Source organism: Chiloscyllium plagiosum, unplaced genomic scaffold (genome assembly GCF_037043375.1).
Source record: "Chiloscyllium plagiosum isolate Xiang-an unplaced genomic scaffold, Cpla_swu_hap1 HiC_scaffold_41, whole genome shotgun sequence".
Lineage (NCBI taxonomy): Eukaryota > Metazoa > Chordata > Chondrichthyes > Orectolobiformes > Hemiscylliidae > Chiloscyllium > Chiloscyllium plagiosum.
In genome coordinates this window covers 43685607-43700667 of record NW_028270179.1, presented here as the reverse complement: position 1 = coordinate 43700667, position 15061 = coordinate 43685607, and the positions used below count along the sequence as shown (strand labels likewise).

Genomic DNA, 15061 nt, shown 5'->3' with positions numbered 1-15061 from the left:
CAATCCCGCAGCGCTGGCGTCTCCCCACCCTGAACACGTGCAGTACAATCCCGCAGCGCTGGCGTCTCCCCACCCTGAACACGTGCAGTACAATACCGCAGCGCTGGCGTCTCCCCACCCTGAACACGTGCAGCACGATACCGCAGCGCTGGCGTCTCCCCACCCTGAACATGTGTAGCATGATACCGCAGCGCTGGCGTCTCCCCACCCTGAACACGTGCAGTACAATACCGCAGCGCTGGCGTCTCCCCACCCTGAACACGTGCAGTACAATACCGCAGCGCTGGCGTCTCCCCACCCTGAACATGTGCAGTGCAATCCCGCAGCGCTGGCGTCTCCCCACCCTGAACACGTGTAGCATGATACCGCAGCGCTGGCGTCTCCCCACCCTGGCCTAACGTTGACTTCTATCTCTGTTTTCCAGGCAACTGGGGTCCCCACCTGATCATCGTGCCCACGAGTGTGATGCTCAATTGGGAGATGGAGTTCAAACGTTGGTGCCCCTCCTTCAAGATCCTCACCTACTACGGTGTGCAGAAGGAGCGGAAACTCAAACGCCAGGTAGGCTGGGTCACACGCCTGGCCCGCCACAGGTCTGCGTACGCCAGTTGTGTGTCAGCAGTGAGGGTACCCAATGAGGGTGTGCGCACATTGTTGAAGCGGACAGCAGCGTGGATTTTGCTGCAGCAGTGTGAGCAAGTTGTGCCCAGGCATTGGGTTCTGTTCTTGGGGTCGCCCTGGAAGTAATGTGAAGGCTTGAGAAAGGCCGTGGTAACGGTTCCCAGGAATTGGTCCAGCAATCGGGGAGGTCCAGTGGTCAGAGGCACCAGGGCTGCTCCCCTCTTGAGGAGGGATGGTAGTGCGGGAGACCTGATTGAGGTGTTGGGGGCAGCGATGGGGGTCTGGTGGGTGTGCAGTCAGTGCTGTATGTTTTTCTGGGGTTGGGGGATTGAGAGCACGGGCAGAAGGAGATCGGTGATTGGGAGATACAAGCCACACAGAAGCTGTTGAGATCTGGGGCGAATGCTGCCTGGGGTGGGGTTCAGTTGCGGAGAGTTTGTTGGCTGTCTGAAAAGGAAGAACGCGGGAGTCGGATCGACAGCGTTTACTCGGAGCCTGGGCGGATGTTGCTGGTCAAATGGCCTCTTGCCTCCATAGCTGGCGAGGGGGCCCGTCTGACTGCGATGCTTCGTGTGGCGATGAGCTGAGGGATTCTTGGGGAGAGGGGTCTGGTTCAGGTTGGAGCTTCAGTGCTCGTTATTTTAGGGGGCATAAACCCCCTCCAGTCCTCAGTTTAACTGTTGGTATTTATTTCCCTTTGGGGTATCCCACTTGTTCCTCCTACCCCCCCACCCCCCCACCCCACTGCAGGGCTGGACCAAGCCAAATGCCTTCCACGTCTGTATCACCTCGTACAAACTGGTGCTCCAGGATCACCAAGCGTTCCGCCGCAAAAACTGGAAATACATGATCCTGGACGAGGCCCAGAACATCAAAAACTTCAAGTCCCAACGCTGGCAGTCACTCCTGAACTTTAACAGGTTGGTGTTTCCACCCCGTCCTCTCTCAGCATCGCCCCACAATACTCCCATATCCACACTGTTCACCTTCTGCTAACCCTGGGCTGTCCCTGTCCCTGGGATTGGAAGGGACTGTGCCCAGGGAGCTTTACTCTGTATCTAACCCTGTGCTGTCCCTGTCCTGGGAGTGTTTGATGTGGGACAGTGTAGAGGGAGCTTTACTTTGTATCTGGCCCTGAGAGTGTGGTGGTGGGGGGAGCCGTGTAGAGGGAGCTTTACTCTGCATTCCCAGGGGAGGTGCAGTGCAGGGTGAGGTGCTGGCTGACCTTTTTGGCAGCTGCACAAGGAGCAAACTAACGTGTGTGGCTGACGATGAGTGGACGGCTTGGGGCCATTCCTTCCTGCTTTCTCCCGTTAAACTGTCTGTTCTGTCACGCGACCATCCCACCACTCTCCTCTGTGACTGCCATACCTGGAGCCCAGCCCTCGCCCGGTCAGTGATCGATGGCTGGCTGTGTCTCTCTCTCTCACTGTCTCTGTGTCTCCCTCGGTGCATGGACAGCCAGCGTCGCCTCTTGTTGACTGGGACGCCGTTGCAGAACAGCCTGATGGAGCTCTGGTCCCTCATGCACTTCCTGATGCCGCACGTCTTCCAGTCACACCGAGAGTTCAAGGAGTGGTTCTCCAACCCGCTGACAGGCATGATCGAGGGCAGCCAGGAGTACAACGAGAACCTAGTCAAGAGGCTGCACAAGGTATGCACCACATCGCCCAGCTCCCTCTGCCCCCACCCCCTCTCCAGCGGTCGTCCCAGGTCCATAGCCTAGCTGCTAACAGAGGAGCGTTGGGGGGGGGGGGGGGGGGGTGCTTGAGGCCAGAATTAGAACAGCGCAGAGATCTCGGAGGGTCGCAGGAGATTATGGAGAGGGATATTTCAGCAGGAAGTGGTCTAAGGGCTGACTGGGCGGGGGTGGAGGGGCTGCCAGAGACACAGCCGTGGAGTGAGCTCAAGAACCAGTTGTGAAGTTTTATCATTTCGGTGACTGTGGACTCAGCTCAGCGAGTGCGGGAGGTTGTTAATGAAAGCGATTTACAACAGGTCGGCCTGCAGGCTATAGATTCTCACAACCCTGTGTAGACCTGGATTCGGGTCAGTAGATTCCCATTACAGAGGGAAAAGAGTCCGATTCAGGACCCATCTACCACCACTATATTGAGGAATTCTGGATCTACGGGGATCCCTGCTGCAAATCAGGATCCATGGATTGTCACTGTGTTGCAGTGGAAGGGGAGGTAATGGAAGGCTAAGGTTCAGAATCTCTCAAACTCTCCTGTACAAAGGTGTGATGGGTGGGGAGGTTATGGATTAGCAGATGCCAACAGCATGGAGATCAGTGGAGAGTGAGGATCTGCAGGTTTCCGTTGCATCAGGACTGAGATTGGGAGAGCTACAGTTTTCTAATGTGCGGGGAATGGGATTTGGAATCTCTGGATCAGTAGATCCCCACTGCACTTTTTGTACAATTCGGGATATGCAGATCCCTTTTTCCCCCAGGAAACCCAGTGGGTTTTATGACCGAGACATCTCTGAATAGGTGAAGGGTGTACTTTCAGGGTCTGTAGTAGGTCTGCCTGCAGCTGGTCTGCTCCACTCCAGCCGCCGCCGGTGGTGGCGGCGGTTGGTTTAATTTTGACCAAGTTTGATTTCTCCTCTCTGATTGGTTTCCCTGCACCCCCAACCTAGGTTCTCCGACCATTCCTCCTTCGCAGGATCAAAGTGGATGTGGAGAAACAGATGCCAAAGAAATATGAGCACGTGGTGCAGTGTCGCCTCTCCAAACGGCAGCGGTACCTGTACGACGACTTCATGTCCCAGGCTTCGTAAGTGACAGCCGGCCACTAACGTTCACGGGGCTGGGGTGGGGAAGACCTGACTTACTGTGTATATCTAACCTTGTGCCGTCCCTGTCTTGGGATTGTTTGATGGGGAGGGAAAGGTGTAGAGGGAGCTTTACTCTGCATCTAACCCCTTGCTCCTGATGTAAAAGGGTCCCAATACGCGGTTCTGGTCTCCTCACTTGAGGCAGGGACAGACCCCAGCAGAGGTAGTTCACAGAAGACTCCTGAATCAGCTGATTCCCAGGACAAAGGGATGCCCATCAGCACTAGGGATCTGTGTTTGATTCCAGTTTTGGGTGAATGTCCGGACTCCACACAGTGGCGACGTTCTCCCTGTCGCTGCATGGGTTTCCTCCGGGTGCTCAGGTTCCCCCTCACAATCCAAAGGTGTGAAGCGAAGGGAGGATTGGCTGTGGGAAATTGTCCCGTAGTGCCCAGGGATGTGCAGGTTAGGGTGGATTGGATGTGGGGAAGTTGTCCCGTAGTGCCCATGGATGTGCAGGTTCAGGTGGATTGGCCGTGGGGAAATTGTCCCGGAGTGCCCAGGGATGTGTATGTTAGGGTGGATTGGCCGTGGGGAAATTGTCCCGTAGTGCCCAGGGATGTACAGGTTCAGGTGGAATGGCCGTGGGGAAGTTGTCCCGTAGTGCCCAGGGATGTGCAGGTTCAGGTGGGTTGACCGTGGGGAAATTGTCCCGTAGTGCCCAGGGATGTGCAGGTTAGGGTGGATTGGCCGTGGGGAAATTGTCCCGTAGTGTGCAGGGATGTGCAGGTTAGGGTGGATTGGCCATGGGAAATTGTCCCGTAGTGCCCAGGGATGTACAGGTTCGGGTGGATTGGCCGTGGGGACATTGTCCCGTAGTGCCCAGGGATGTGTAGGTTAGGGTGGATTGGCCGTGGGGAAATTGTCCCGTAGTGTGCAGGGATGTGCAGGTTAGGGTGGATTGGCCATGGGAAATTGTCCCGTAGTGCCCAGGGATGTACAGGTTCGGGTGGATTGGCCGTGGGGACATTGTCCCGTAGTGCCCAGGGATGTGTAGGTTAGGGTGGATTGGCCATGGGGAATTTGTCCCGTAGTGCCCAGGGATGTACAGGTTAGGGTGGATTGGCCGTGGGGAAATTGTCCCGTAGTGCCCAGGGATGTGCGGGTTAGGGTGGATTGGCCGTGGGGAAATTGTCCCGTAGTGCCCAGGGATGTGCAGGTTAGGGTGGATTGGCCGTGGGGAAATTGTCCCGTAGTGCCCAGGGATGTGCAGATTAGGGTGGATTGGCCGTGGGGAAATTGTCCCGTAGTGCCCAGGGATGAGCAGGTTAGGGTGGATTGGCTGTGGGAAATTGTCCCGTAGTGCCCAGGGATGTGCAGGTTCGGGTGGATTGGCCGTGGGAAATTGTCCCGTAGTGCCCAGGGATGTGCAGGTTAGGGTGGATTGGCCGTGGGAAATTGTCCCGTAGTGCCCAGGGATGTGCAGGTTAGGGTGGTTTGGCCGTGGGAAATTGTCCTGTAGTGCCCAGGGATGTGCAGGTTAGGGTGGATTGGCCGTGGGAAATTGTCCCGTAGTGCCCAGGGATGTGCAGGTTAGGGTGGATTGGCCGTGGGAAATTGTCCCGTAGTGCCCAGGGATGTGCAGGTTAGGGTGGTTTGGCCGTGGGAAACGGCCGAGGGTAACGAGGAACAAGGTGTGGGTGGTATGGTCATCAGTCTGTGCAGTCATGACGGGCTGAATGGCCTCATCCTGCACTGTAGGGACTTCTGATTCTGTGAAAGGTTGGGCCATGGCCCACTGGGGTCTGGAAGAATGAGGGTCACGTTACAAAATCAAGATAAGGCACTGAAAGAGTGGAGGGGAGCTAAACAGGGTAGATGCTCAGTGGCGTGGAGTGTGGAAGCCTTCAATGTGTGGGGGAATGTGCACAGAGTTCTCCCTGGTGTGGCAAGCTGGAACAATTATAGAGTCCATCAGCACGGAAGCAGACCCCCTTCGGTCCAGCCAGTCCATGCCGCCCATAATCCTAAACCAGACTAGTCCCGCCTGCTTGCCCCTGGCCCATATCCTCTCCACCCGTCCAAACCTTTCCTGTTCATGTCCTTATCCAAATTTCTTTCAAACATTGTAACTGTACCCATCCATCACGCCGGCAAGTTCATTCCGCGCACGAATCGTCACATTTAAAAAAAAAAAGTTATCCCTTGCTCAAACTTCTTTCCTATCACTTTTAAAAAAAAAAAGCCTCCCTCGGTTTGAAATTCCCCGTCTCTCGCGCCAGGGAAAACACCCTTGTCCTTCACTTTATCCATATCCCTAATGACTTTATAAACTTTTATAAGGTCACTCCTCAACCCCGGACACTGCAGTTGGTATATAGTCCCGACCTCCTTAAACTCAAACCCTCCATTGCCAGCATAAACATTCCAGCACAGTTCAGGCCCTTTGGCCCTTGGTGTTGCACCAATCTGAAGGCCGTCTCACCTTCACTTTGCCATTTTCATCCATATGTTTATCCAATGATCATGTAAATGCCCTCACAGTTGTTGGAAGTCTACCATTGTTGGAAGCAGTGCGTTCCACGCCCACACTGAGTAAAGAAACTACCTCTGACATCTGTCCTATATTGGTCACCTCTCAATTTAAAGCTATGTCCCTTCATGCTAGCCATCGCCAGCTGTGGAAAAAGGATCTCCCTGTCACCTGTATTTAACCTACCACCCTTATCTTATGTCTCAATTAAGTCACCTCCCAACCTTCTCTCTAATGAAGGCAGCCTCTAGTCCCTCAGCCTTTCCTCATAAGACCTTCCCTCCATACCAGGCAACATCCTGGTAAATCTCCTCTGAACCCTTTCCAAAGCTTCCACATCCTCCTTATAATGCGGTGACCAGAACTGTACGCAATACTCCCAAGTGCGGCCACACCAGAGTTTTTAGTACCGCTGCAACATGACCTCATGGCTCCGAAACTCAGTCCCTCTCCCAAGCTAATACACTCCTTAGCAACCCTGTCAACCTGGGGTTGCTACTTTCAGGGATCTATGCACGTGGACACAGAGATCGCTGCTGATCTACACAGCCAAGAATCTTACCATAAGCCCAGTGCTCTGTATTCCTGCTGCTCCTTCAAAAGTGAATCGCCCCTCTCTTCTCTGCATTAAACTCCATTTGCCACCTCTGAGCCCAGCTCTACAGCTTAGCTATCTCCATCTGCAACCTGCAACGTCCTTTAGCACTATCCACAGCTCTCCTGACCTTCGCGTCATCCGCAAATTTATTAACCCATCCTTCTGTGCCCTCATCCAAGTAATTTATAAAAATGACAAACAGCAGTGGCCCCAAAACAGATCGTTGCGGAACACCACTCATAACTCCTAACTCCAGGATGAGCATTTCCCACCAATCACCACCCTCTGTCTTTCAGCGAGCCAATTTCTGATCCAAACCACTAAATCCACAAACCCATGCCTCCGTATTTTGTGCAATAGCCTCCCGTGGGGACCCTTATCAAACGTCTTGCTGAAATCCATATTAACCTGGACAAGGTGGTGGTATAATATCCTTTCTGTAACCGAGTGACCAGAGCTAGACACAGTGCTGAGGCCTCTTCTGGAGTTATGTGCTGATATTCTGTCTCAACCCATGTCAGCGAGGAACTTTGATGAAAGACTACGGGGAAGAGTGATCCAGTTTTTAATGTGAACTGTGATGTACAGAACATCGTTGGAGGGCAGTGAGGCCAGTTCTGCCCGTCCTTTCAGGAAGGGATATCAGTGGCAGGGGGCCGTGGGGAGGAGGGGAGGTTGAATCGGCCGTCCTGGGTGGATGAACAATTTAGAACCGTGACTGTTGTGTTCTTCTCTGCCGTGTCCAGCACCAAGGAGACGCTGGAGACGGGCCACTTCATGAGTGTCATCAACATCCTGATGCAGCTCCGGAAGGTGTGTAACCACCCGAATCTCTTTGACCCCCGGCCCATCCACTCCCCCTTCATCACCCGGGGCATCTGCTACACCACCGCTTCCTGCGTCGTCCGGGCTCTCGAGTACCAACCCTTCAAGGTAAGGCCTGGCAGGGTGGTGGGTCTGGGGCGGGGTGCTCGACCGAGGGGGCGGTGCGGCTTCGGCGGGCTGAATGGCTGCTTTTCACGCTGCAACGATACTGGGCCTGTACCTACTGGGGTTCAGAAGAACAAAGCGTGATGTTACTGCGGTGCAGGGGAGGCGGGGATGGTAACGAGGCCTTGTCTTGGGACACACTAGTACAGAAACGTGACACCCCCGATATGTAGAGGAGTGACCAAGGGCGGGGAGGGGGTGTGGAGGGGCCCAGAGGGGGTGACCGAGGGCGGGGGTGTGGTGTGTGTGGGGGGGGGGGTGACTGAGGAGGGTGTTGGCAGGATTTAGTAAATGAGAATTGCAGTTTGAAAATAGTTTAGGCCTGGGTAAATCTGGAGTGAGGCAGCGAGTTGTAAATTGCCTCGGGTGCTGAGGCACTGGGTGCTGAGGCACTGTGTTTTGACTGACGTGGAGCTTGAGGTGGCTGCCGTGTGTGGACTTCAGTTTGGGACCAGAGTCTGTGAGAGTCCAGGCTGCCTGGTGTGTTGGGGTGATCTCCCTGAGGGCAAGAGGGTGTGAGATGCTGTGTCTAGTTGTAGATTGTGGTGTGAGCTGTCCTGCTGGAATAGCAGTGATTCTCATGATGCCTCTCTGCTCTCCTCCAATCCCCTCTCTTTCTCTCTCTCTCTCTCTCTCTCTCTCGCACTCTCGCTCTCCCAGCAGGTGGATCTTAGCATCTTTGACCTGATCAACATCGAAGGTCGGCTGTCCCGCTATGAGTCTGAGGTCTTCCTGCCCAAACACACAGTCACCAAGAAGCTGATTGAGGAGATTGCTGACGCTCCTGATCCCCCTCCCCGACCCAAACCTGTCCGCATGAAGGTCAACAGGTGAGTCCTTGGCTCCTTCTCTCTGGCATTCTCCTCCTCCTTCCCCCCCGCGTTGCTGTGCTCTTGCTCACTTCTGAGGGCTCCCAGGCTCCACACATGGTGCCGAGCTCCTCTGCGGCCCCTGTCTCTGGTTTCTCCCCCCCACCAAACTGCTCTGGCCGTTCCCTCATTGCCGTTGAATCACGCAAGTGGTCTGCATGCCCCTGTCGGTGTCACTGGTTCAGGGAGGCAGCTCCCTGCTGCCACCTCAAAGGGGCAATTAGGGACGGGTAGCCAAAGCTGGGTCACTCGGTGTCCCCCGGCTCATCATTCTCCCCACCGCCGTGTGTGTGTGTGTGTGTGTGTGTGTGTGTGTCTTGCGCTGGCTTCCTACCTCAGTTTCTCTCAGCCCTCACCCTCTTGCCTGTCTTGTCTCCACCCCCCACAGGATGCTGCAGCCCAACCAGAAGCCTGACGGCCGGACGGTGTTGCTGGTGAACAGTCCCCGGCCCCCGGCCCCGGCAGTACAGTCTGCCCCCCAGCCCCAGCCGCGGCCCTCGGGAGGCGGGGTGGCAGAGCTGCTCCATACCGTCCAGGGAGGGACCGCCTCGCTCCAGACGGTCGTCAGTCCAGTCAGCCAGACTGTCATCCCCTCGCAGGGTGAGTGGCGTTGGTATCCTGCATCCTGAGAGTTGGGAAAGTCAATGTCAGCAGAGTTTACACATTGCACTGCCTTCAAGTTGCATGGCACAGTACAAGCTCTCAATGTGAAAACAATCGAAATATCATCACTCCGATCTCTTATCCCCTTAGTTGCTGCCCAATTATCTGTACACTGACTGATCTCACTCTTGCAGAGATATCTGTACACTGGTGTGTCTCAGTTCCGCCCCTCTCTGTCTCGGGGAGATATCTGTACACTGACTGGTGTCTCTCAGTCCCCTCTCTCTCTCTCTCAGGGAGATATCTGTACACTGACTGGTGTCTCTCAGTCCCCTCTCTCTCTCAGGGAGATATCTGTACACTGACTGCTGTCTCTCAGTCCCCTCTCTCTCTCTCTCAGGGAGATATCTGTACACTGACTGGTGTCTCTCAGTCCCCTCTCTCTCTCAGGGAGATATCTGTACACTGACTGCTGTCTCTCAGTCCCCTCTCTCTCTCTCTCAGGGAGATATCTGTACACTGACTGGTGTCTCTCAGTCCCCTCTCTCTCTCAGGGAGATATCTGTACACTGACTGGTGTCTCTCAGTCCCCTCTCTCTCTCAGGGAGATATCTGTACACTGACTGGTGTCTCTCAGTCCCGTCTCTCTCTCAGGGAGATATCTGTACACTGACTGGTGTCTCTCAGTCCCCTCTCTCTCTCAGGGAGATATCTGTACACTGACTGGTGTCTCTCAGTCCCCTCTCTCTCTCTCAGGGAGATATCTGTACACTGACTGGTGTCTCTCAGTCCCCTCTCTCTCTCTCAGGGAGATATCTGTACACTGACTGGTGTCTCTCAGTCCCCTCTCTCTCTCAGGGAGATATCTGTACACTGACTGGTGTCTCTCAGTCCCGTCTCTCTCTCAGGGAGATATCTGTACACTGACTGGTGTCTCTCAGTCCCCTCTCAGGGTGATATCTGTACACTGACTGGTGTCACTCAGTCCCCCCTCTCTCTCAGGGAGATATCTGTACACTGACTGGTGTCTCTCAGTCCCCCCTCTCTCTCTCAGGGAGATATCTGTACACTGACTGGTGTCTCTCAGTGAATGTTGAATGAAGAAAGCTGTTGGAATAGTGAACAGGAATGATTGTCTGCCTCGACGTCCTCTAACCTTGTTGTTTTTTATTTTGGTTGTCTTGGCCGCAGGTTTGTCGACGACTCCTCTGAGCCTGCCCCTGGCGGCAGCAGGCCCCCCCCGGACTGTCCTCGCCCACAGCCGGCCTCCGGTTCCCTCCGCTCACGTCACCGCCCTCCCCATGAACGCAGCCCGGCCTTTCCCACTCTCGGCGCTGCGGGTGGCCCCAGCCTTGCAGCAGCAGCAACCGGGGACGGCGGCATACACCGTGCAGGGAGCGACGGCCTCCTCCTCTGTCCTGGCACACCCTCCCCCTCCTCCTCCTCCCCAACCCCCTCCTGCAGCCACTCTCTCCTCCTCTCCTGTCGGCCTGCCGCAGCGCTTCGTTCTTTCCCCAGACCTACAGGCCCGACTGCCCAGTAAGTAATTCCCAGAAATGCGGGGGGAGGGGAGAGACAGCATGCTTGGGGGAGGGGCACCAACGGCCGGCTTGGACTCTGTCTGGGGTCAGCAGGTGGTTGGGAGGTGTCGTGCCGTTGATTTGGGAAATGCAGGGTCAGAGGGCAGTGTGGAGTGGTGATAGGGTGAAGGTGCTGCCTGAGTGGCGGGGGCTGGGTGGGGGGGACCATCGGAGGTTAACCTCTGGGTTGGGGGTGTGGGGAAGCTGCTGCAGACATGGAGTGGAGGGAATTACTTCTCCTGCCCTACGTACTGACCCTGTGTCTATGTGTCTCCCTCCCTCGCTCTCTGCCTCCCTCGTTCTCTCTCTCACCCCCCCCCTCCCCCCCCACCGACCATGCAGCGGGCGAGGTGGTGAGTATTGGTCAGTTGGCGTCTCTGGCTAACCAGCAGTCCGGCCACCCAGTCAATCCAGGCAGCAAGCCCGTCACCTTCCAGATCCAGGGCAACAAGCTGACGCTGGCGGGAGCCCAAGTCCGGCAAGTGGCTGTCGGCCAGCCTCGGCAACTGCAAGGTGAGATGCTCCGCTCCTTCCCTTCCCTTCCCTTCCCTCCACCCCCCCCCCCCACCCCCCCCCCAGCCACTGCCTTCAAGTTCAATTTACTACCCCTTCCCCTCTGGTGTTCAGAGAGACTTGCTCTGCTGATTGCCTCTTGTCTTTCTTTCTTTCTCCCCACCCCCGCAGGTAACATGGTTCACTTGGTATCTACCGGTGGGCATCACATCATTGGGCAGCCAGCCCAGCTCGCGCTCATTCAGGCCATGGCACAGCAGACTGCCCAGCCGGCAGTGGGAATCCAGACACCGCTGCAGACGGTCACCGGGACTCAGTCTGCCATCTCCACCGCTGCTGCTTCGCCTGGTTTGGCAGTGCCAATCGCGGCTGCCCAAGGTATGATGCCACCCCCCCCCCCTTTTCCCAGTGTATACGAGTGAATGCCCCTTGCTTCTGCTCTCTTTCCCTGTAGACACACACACCTGTGCTCATGCTCCCTTTGCTGGAATACACGTGCGCACTCCCTTTTCCTGTCTGCACACACGTGCACACTCCCTCTTTCCCGGTATGCGTGTGCACACTCGCTCGCACCCTCTTTCCCGGTATACGTGTGCGCACACTCCCTCGCTCGCACCCTCTTTCCCGGTATACGTGTGCGCACACTCCCTCGCTCGCACCCTCTTTCCCGGTATATGTGTGCGCACACTCTCTCGCTCGCATCCTCTTTCCCGGTATACGTGTGCGCACACTCCCTCGCGCGCACCCTCTTTCCCGGTATACGTGTGCGCACACTCCCTCGCTCGCATCCTCTTTCCCGGTATACGTGTGCGCACACTCCCTCGCTCGCACCCTCTTTCCTGGTATACGTGTGTGTACACTCCCTCGCTCGCACCCTCTTTCCCGGTATACATGTGCGCACACTCCCTCGCTCGCACCCTCTTTCCTGGTATCCCTCGCTCGCACCCACTTTCCCGTTATACGCGTGTACACACGCCCCCTCGCTCGCACCCTCTCTCCTGGTATGTGCGTGTGCGCACACACTCCCTCGCTCGCACCCTCTTTCCTGGTATGTGCGTGTGCGCGCACAGTCCCTCGCTCGCACCCTCTTTCACGGTATGTGCGTGCGCGCTCGTACCCTCTTTCCCGGTATATGCGTGTGCACACACTCCCTTGCTCGCACCCTCTTTCCTGGTATGTGCGTGTGCACACACTCCCTCGCTCGCACCCTCTTTCCCGGTATGTGCGTTTGTGCACACGCTCCCTTGCTTGCACCCTCTTTCCCGGTGTGTGCGCACACACTCCCTCGCTCGCACCCTCTCTCCTGGTATGTGCGTGTGCGCACACAGTCCCTCGCTCGCACCCTCTTTCACAGTATGTGCGTGCGCGCTCGCACCCTCTTTCCCGGAATACGTGTGCGCGCACACTCCCTCGCTCGCACCCTCTTTCCTGGTATCCCTCGCTCGCACCCACTTTCCCGGTATACGTGTGCGGACGCACTCCCTCAATCGCACCCTCTTTCCCGTTATATGCGTGCACACACGCTCCCTCGCTCGCACCCTCTTTCCCAGTATGTGTGTGTGCACACTCCCTCGCTCGCACCCTCTTTCCCGGTATGTGTGTGTGCACACTCTCACACTCGCTCGCACCCTCTTTCCCGGTATACATGTGCGTGCGCACTCGCACACTCTTTCCCTCTATACATGTGCGCACACACTCCCTCGCTCGCACCCTCTTTCCTGGTATCCCTCGCTCGCACCCTCTTTCCTGGTATCCCGAGCTCGCACCCTCTTTCCCGGTATACGTGTGCGCACGCACTCCCTCGCTCGCACCCACTTTCCCGGTATACGTGTGCAGACGCACTCCCTCGCTCGCACCCTCTTTCCCGGTATGTGCGTGTGCACACACTCCCTCGCTCGCACCCTCTTTCCCGGTATGTGCGTATGCACACACTCCCTCGCTCGCACCCTCTCTCCTGGTATGTGCGTATGCACACACTCCCTCGCTCGCACCCTCTCTCCTGGTATGTGCGTATGCACACACTCCCTCGCTCGCACCCTCTTTCCTGGTATGTGCGTGTGCACACACTCCCTCGCTCGCACCCTCTCTCCTGGTATGTGCGTGTGCACACACTCCCTCACTCGCACCCTCTTTCCTGGTATGTGCGTATGCACACACTCCCTCGCTCGCACCCTCTCTCCTGGTATGTGCGTGTGCACACACTCCCTCGCTCGCACCCTCTTTCCTGGTATGTGCGTGTGCACACACTCCCTCGCTCGCACCCTCTTTCCTGGTATGTGCGTGTGCACACACTCCCTCGCTCGCACCCTCTTTCCTGGTATGTGCGTATGCACACACTCCCTCGCTCGCACCCTCTCTCCTGGTATGTGCGTGTGCACACACTCCCTCGCTCGCACCCTCTCTCCTGGTATGTGCGTGTGCACACACTCCCTCGCTCGCACCCTCTTTCCTGGTATGTGCGTGTGCGCGAACACTCCCTCGCTCGCACCCTCTTTCCTGGTATGTGCGTGTGCGCACACGCTCCCTCGCTCGCACCCTCTCTCCTGGTATGTGCGTATGCGCACACTCCCTCGCTCACACCCTCTTTCCTGGTATGTGCATGTGCGCACACGCTCCCTTGCTCGCACCCTCTTTCCCAGTATGTGCGTGCGCGCTCGTACCCACTTTCCCGGTATACGTGTGCGCGCACACTCCCTCGCTCGCACCCTCTTTCCCGGTGTACGTGTGCGCACACACTGCCTCGCTCGCACCCTCTTTCCCAGTATGTGCGTGTGTGCGCACTCTCCCTCGCTCGCACCCTCTTTCCCGGTATGTGCGTGTGTGCGCACTCTCCCTCGCTCGCACCCTCTTTCCTGGTATGTGCGTGTGCGCGAACACTCCCTCGCTTGCACCCTCTTTCCTGGTATCCCGAGCTCGCACCCTCTTTCCCGGTATACGTGTGCGCACGCACTCCCTCGCTCGCACCCTCTTTCCCAGTATGTGCGTGTGTGCGCACTCTCCCTCGCTCGCACCCTCTTTCCCGGTATGTGCGTGTGTGCGCACTCTCCCTCGCTCGCACCCTCTTTCCTGGTATGTGCGTGTGCGCGAACACTCCCTCGCTTGCACCCTCTTTCCTGGTATCCCGAGCTCGCACCCTCTTTCCCGGTATACGTGTGCGCACGCACTCCCTCGCTCGCACCCTCTTTCCTGGTATGTGCGTGTGCGCGAACACTCCCTCGCTTGCACCCTCTTTCCTGGTATCCCTCGCTTGCACCCTCTTTCCTGGTATCCCGAGCTCGCACCCCCTTTCCCGGTATACGTGTGCGCACGCACTCCCTCGCTCGCACCCTCTTTCCCGGTATACATGTGCGGACGCACTCCCTCGCTCGCACCCTCTTTCCCGGTATACGTGTGCACACACACTCCCGCGCTCGCACCCTCTTTCCCAGTATATGCGTGTGCGCACACACTCCCTCGCTCGCACAGTCTTTCCTGGTATATACGCGCGTGCGCACTCCCTCGCCTGTACCCTCTTTCCCAGGATATGCGTGAGTACTCCCTCACTCCCCTCCTCTTTCCAGTTATATACGTGCGTGCGCACTCCCTCGCTCGCACCTTTTTCCTGGTATATGCGCGTGTGCGCACTCCCTCGCTTGTACCTTGTTTCCCGGTATATACGGGCGTGCACACTCCCTCGCCCGCACCTTGTTTCCCGGTATATACGCGCGTGCGTACTCCCTCGCTCCCACCTTGTTTCCCGGTATACACCGCGGTGCTTTCTCCCTCGCTCCCACCTTGTTTCCCAGTATATATGGGCGTGCGCACTCCCTCGCTCCCACCTTGTTTCCCGGTATATACGTGCGTGCGCACTCCCTCGCACCCACCTTGTTTCCCGGTATATACGTGCGTGCGCGCTCACTCGCTCCCACCTTGTTTTCCGGTATATACGCGAGTGCATTCTCCCTCGCTCCCACCTTGTTTCCCGGTATATACG

The 15061-nt window shown here is 56.9% G+C and overlaps 1 protein-coding gene across 3 annotated transcripts in view; it reads left to right on the top strand.

The window, feature by feature from the left end:
- The window catches only part of LOC122542371 (chromatin remodeling protein SRCAP), a 137833-nt gene that overhangs the window by 34960 nt on the left and 87812 nt on the right, over positions 1-15061 (top strand). For 2 of the 3 annotated variants that reach the window (XM_087981838.1, XM_087981839.1), the window contains exons 14-23: positions 425-561; positions 1372-1541; positions 2083-2275; positions 3265-3401; positions 7280-7466; positions 8184-8353; positions 8781-8992; positions 10187-10534; positions 10918-11088; positions 11260-11466. In XM_087981838.1, the coding sequence (XP_087837964.1) occupies positions 425-561; positions 1372-1541; positions 2083-2275; positions 3265-3401; positions 7280-7466; positions 8184-8353; positions 8781-8992; positions 10187-10534; positions 10918-11088; positions 11260-11466 (1932 nt within the window). The remainder of the gene's footprint in view (positions 1-424; positions 562-1371; positions 1542-2082; positions 2276-3264; positions 3402-7279; positions 7467-8183; positions 8354-8780; positions 8993-10186; positions 10535-10917; positions 11089-11259; positions 11467-15061) is intronic. The other variant, XM_087981840.1, reaches the window with a different exon arrangement.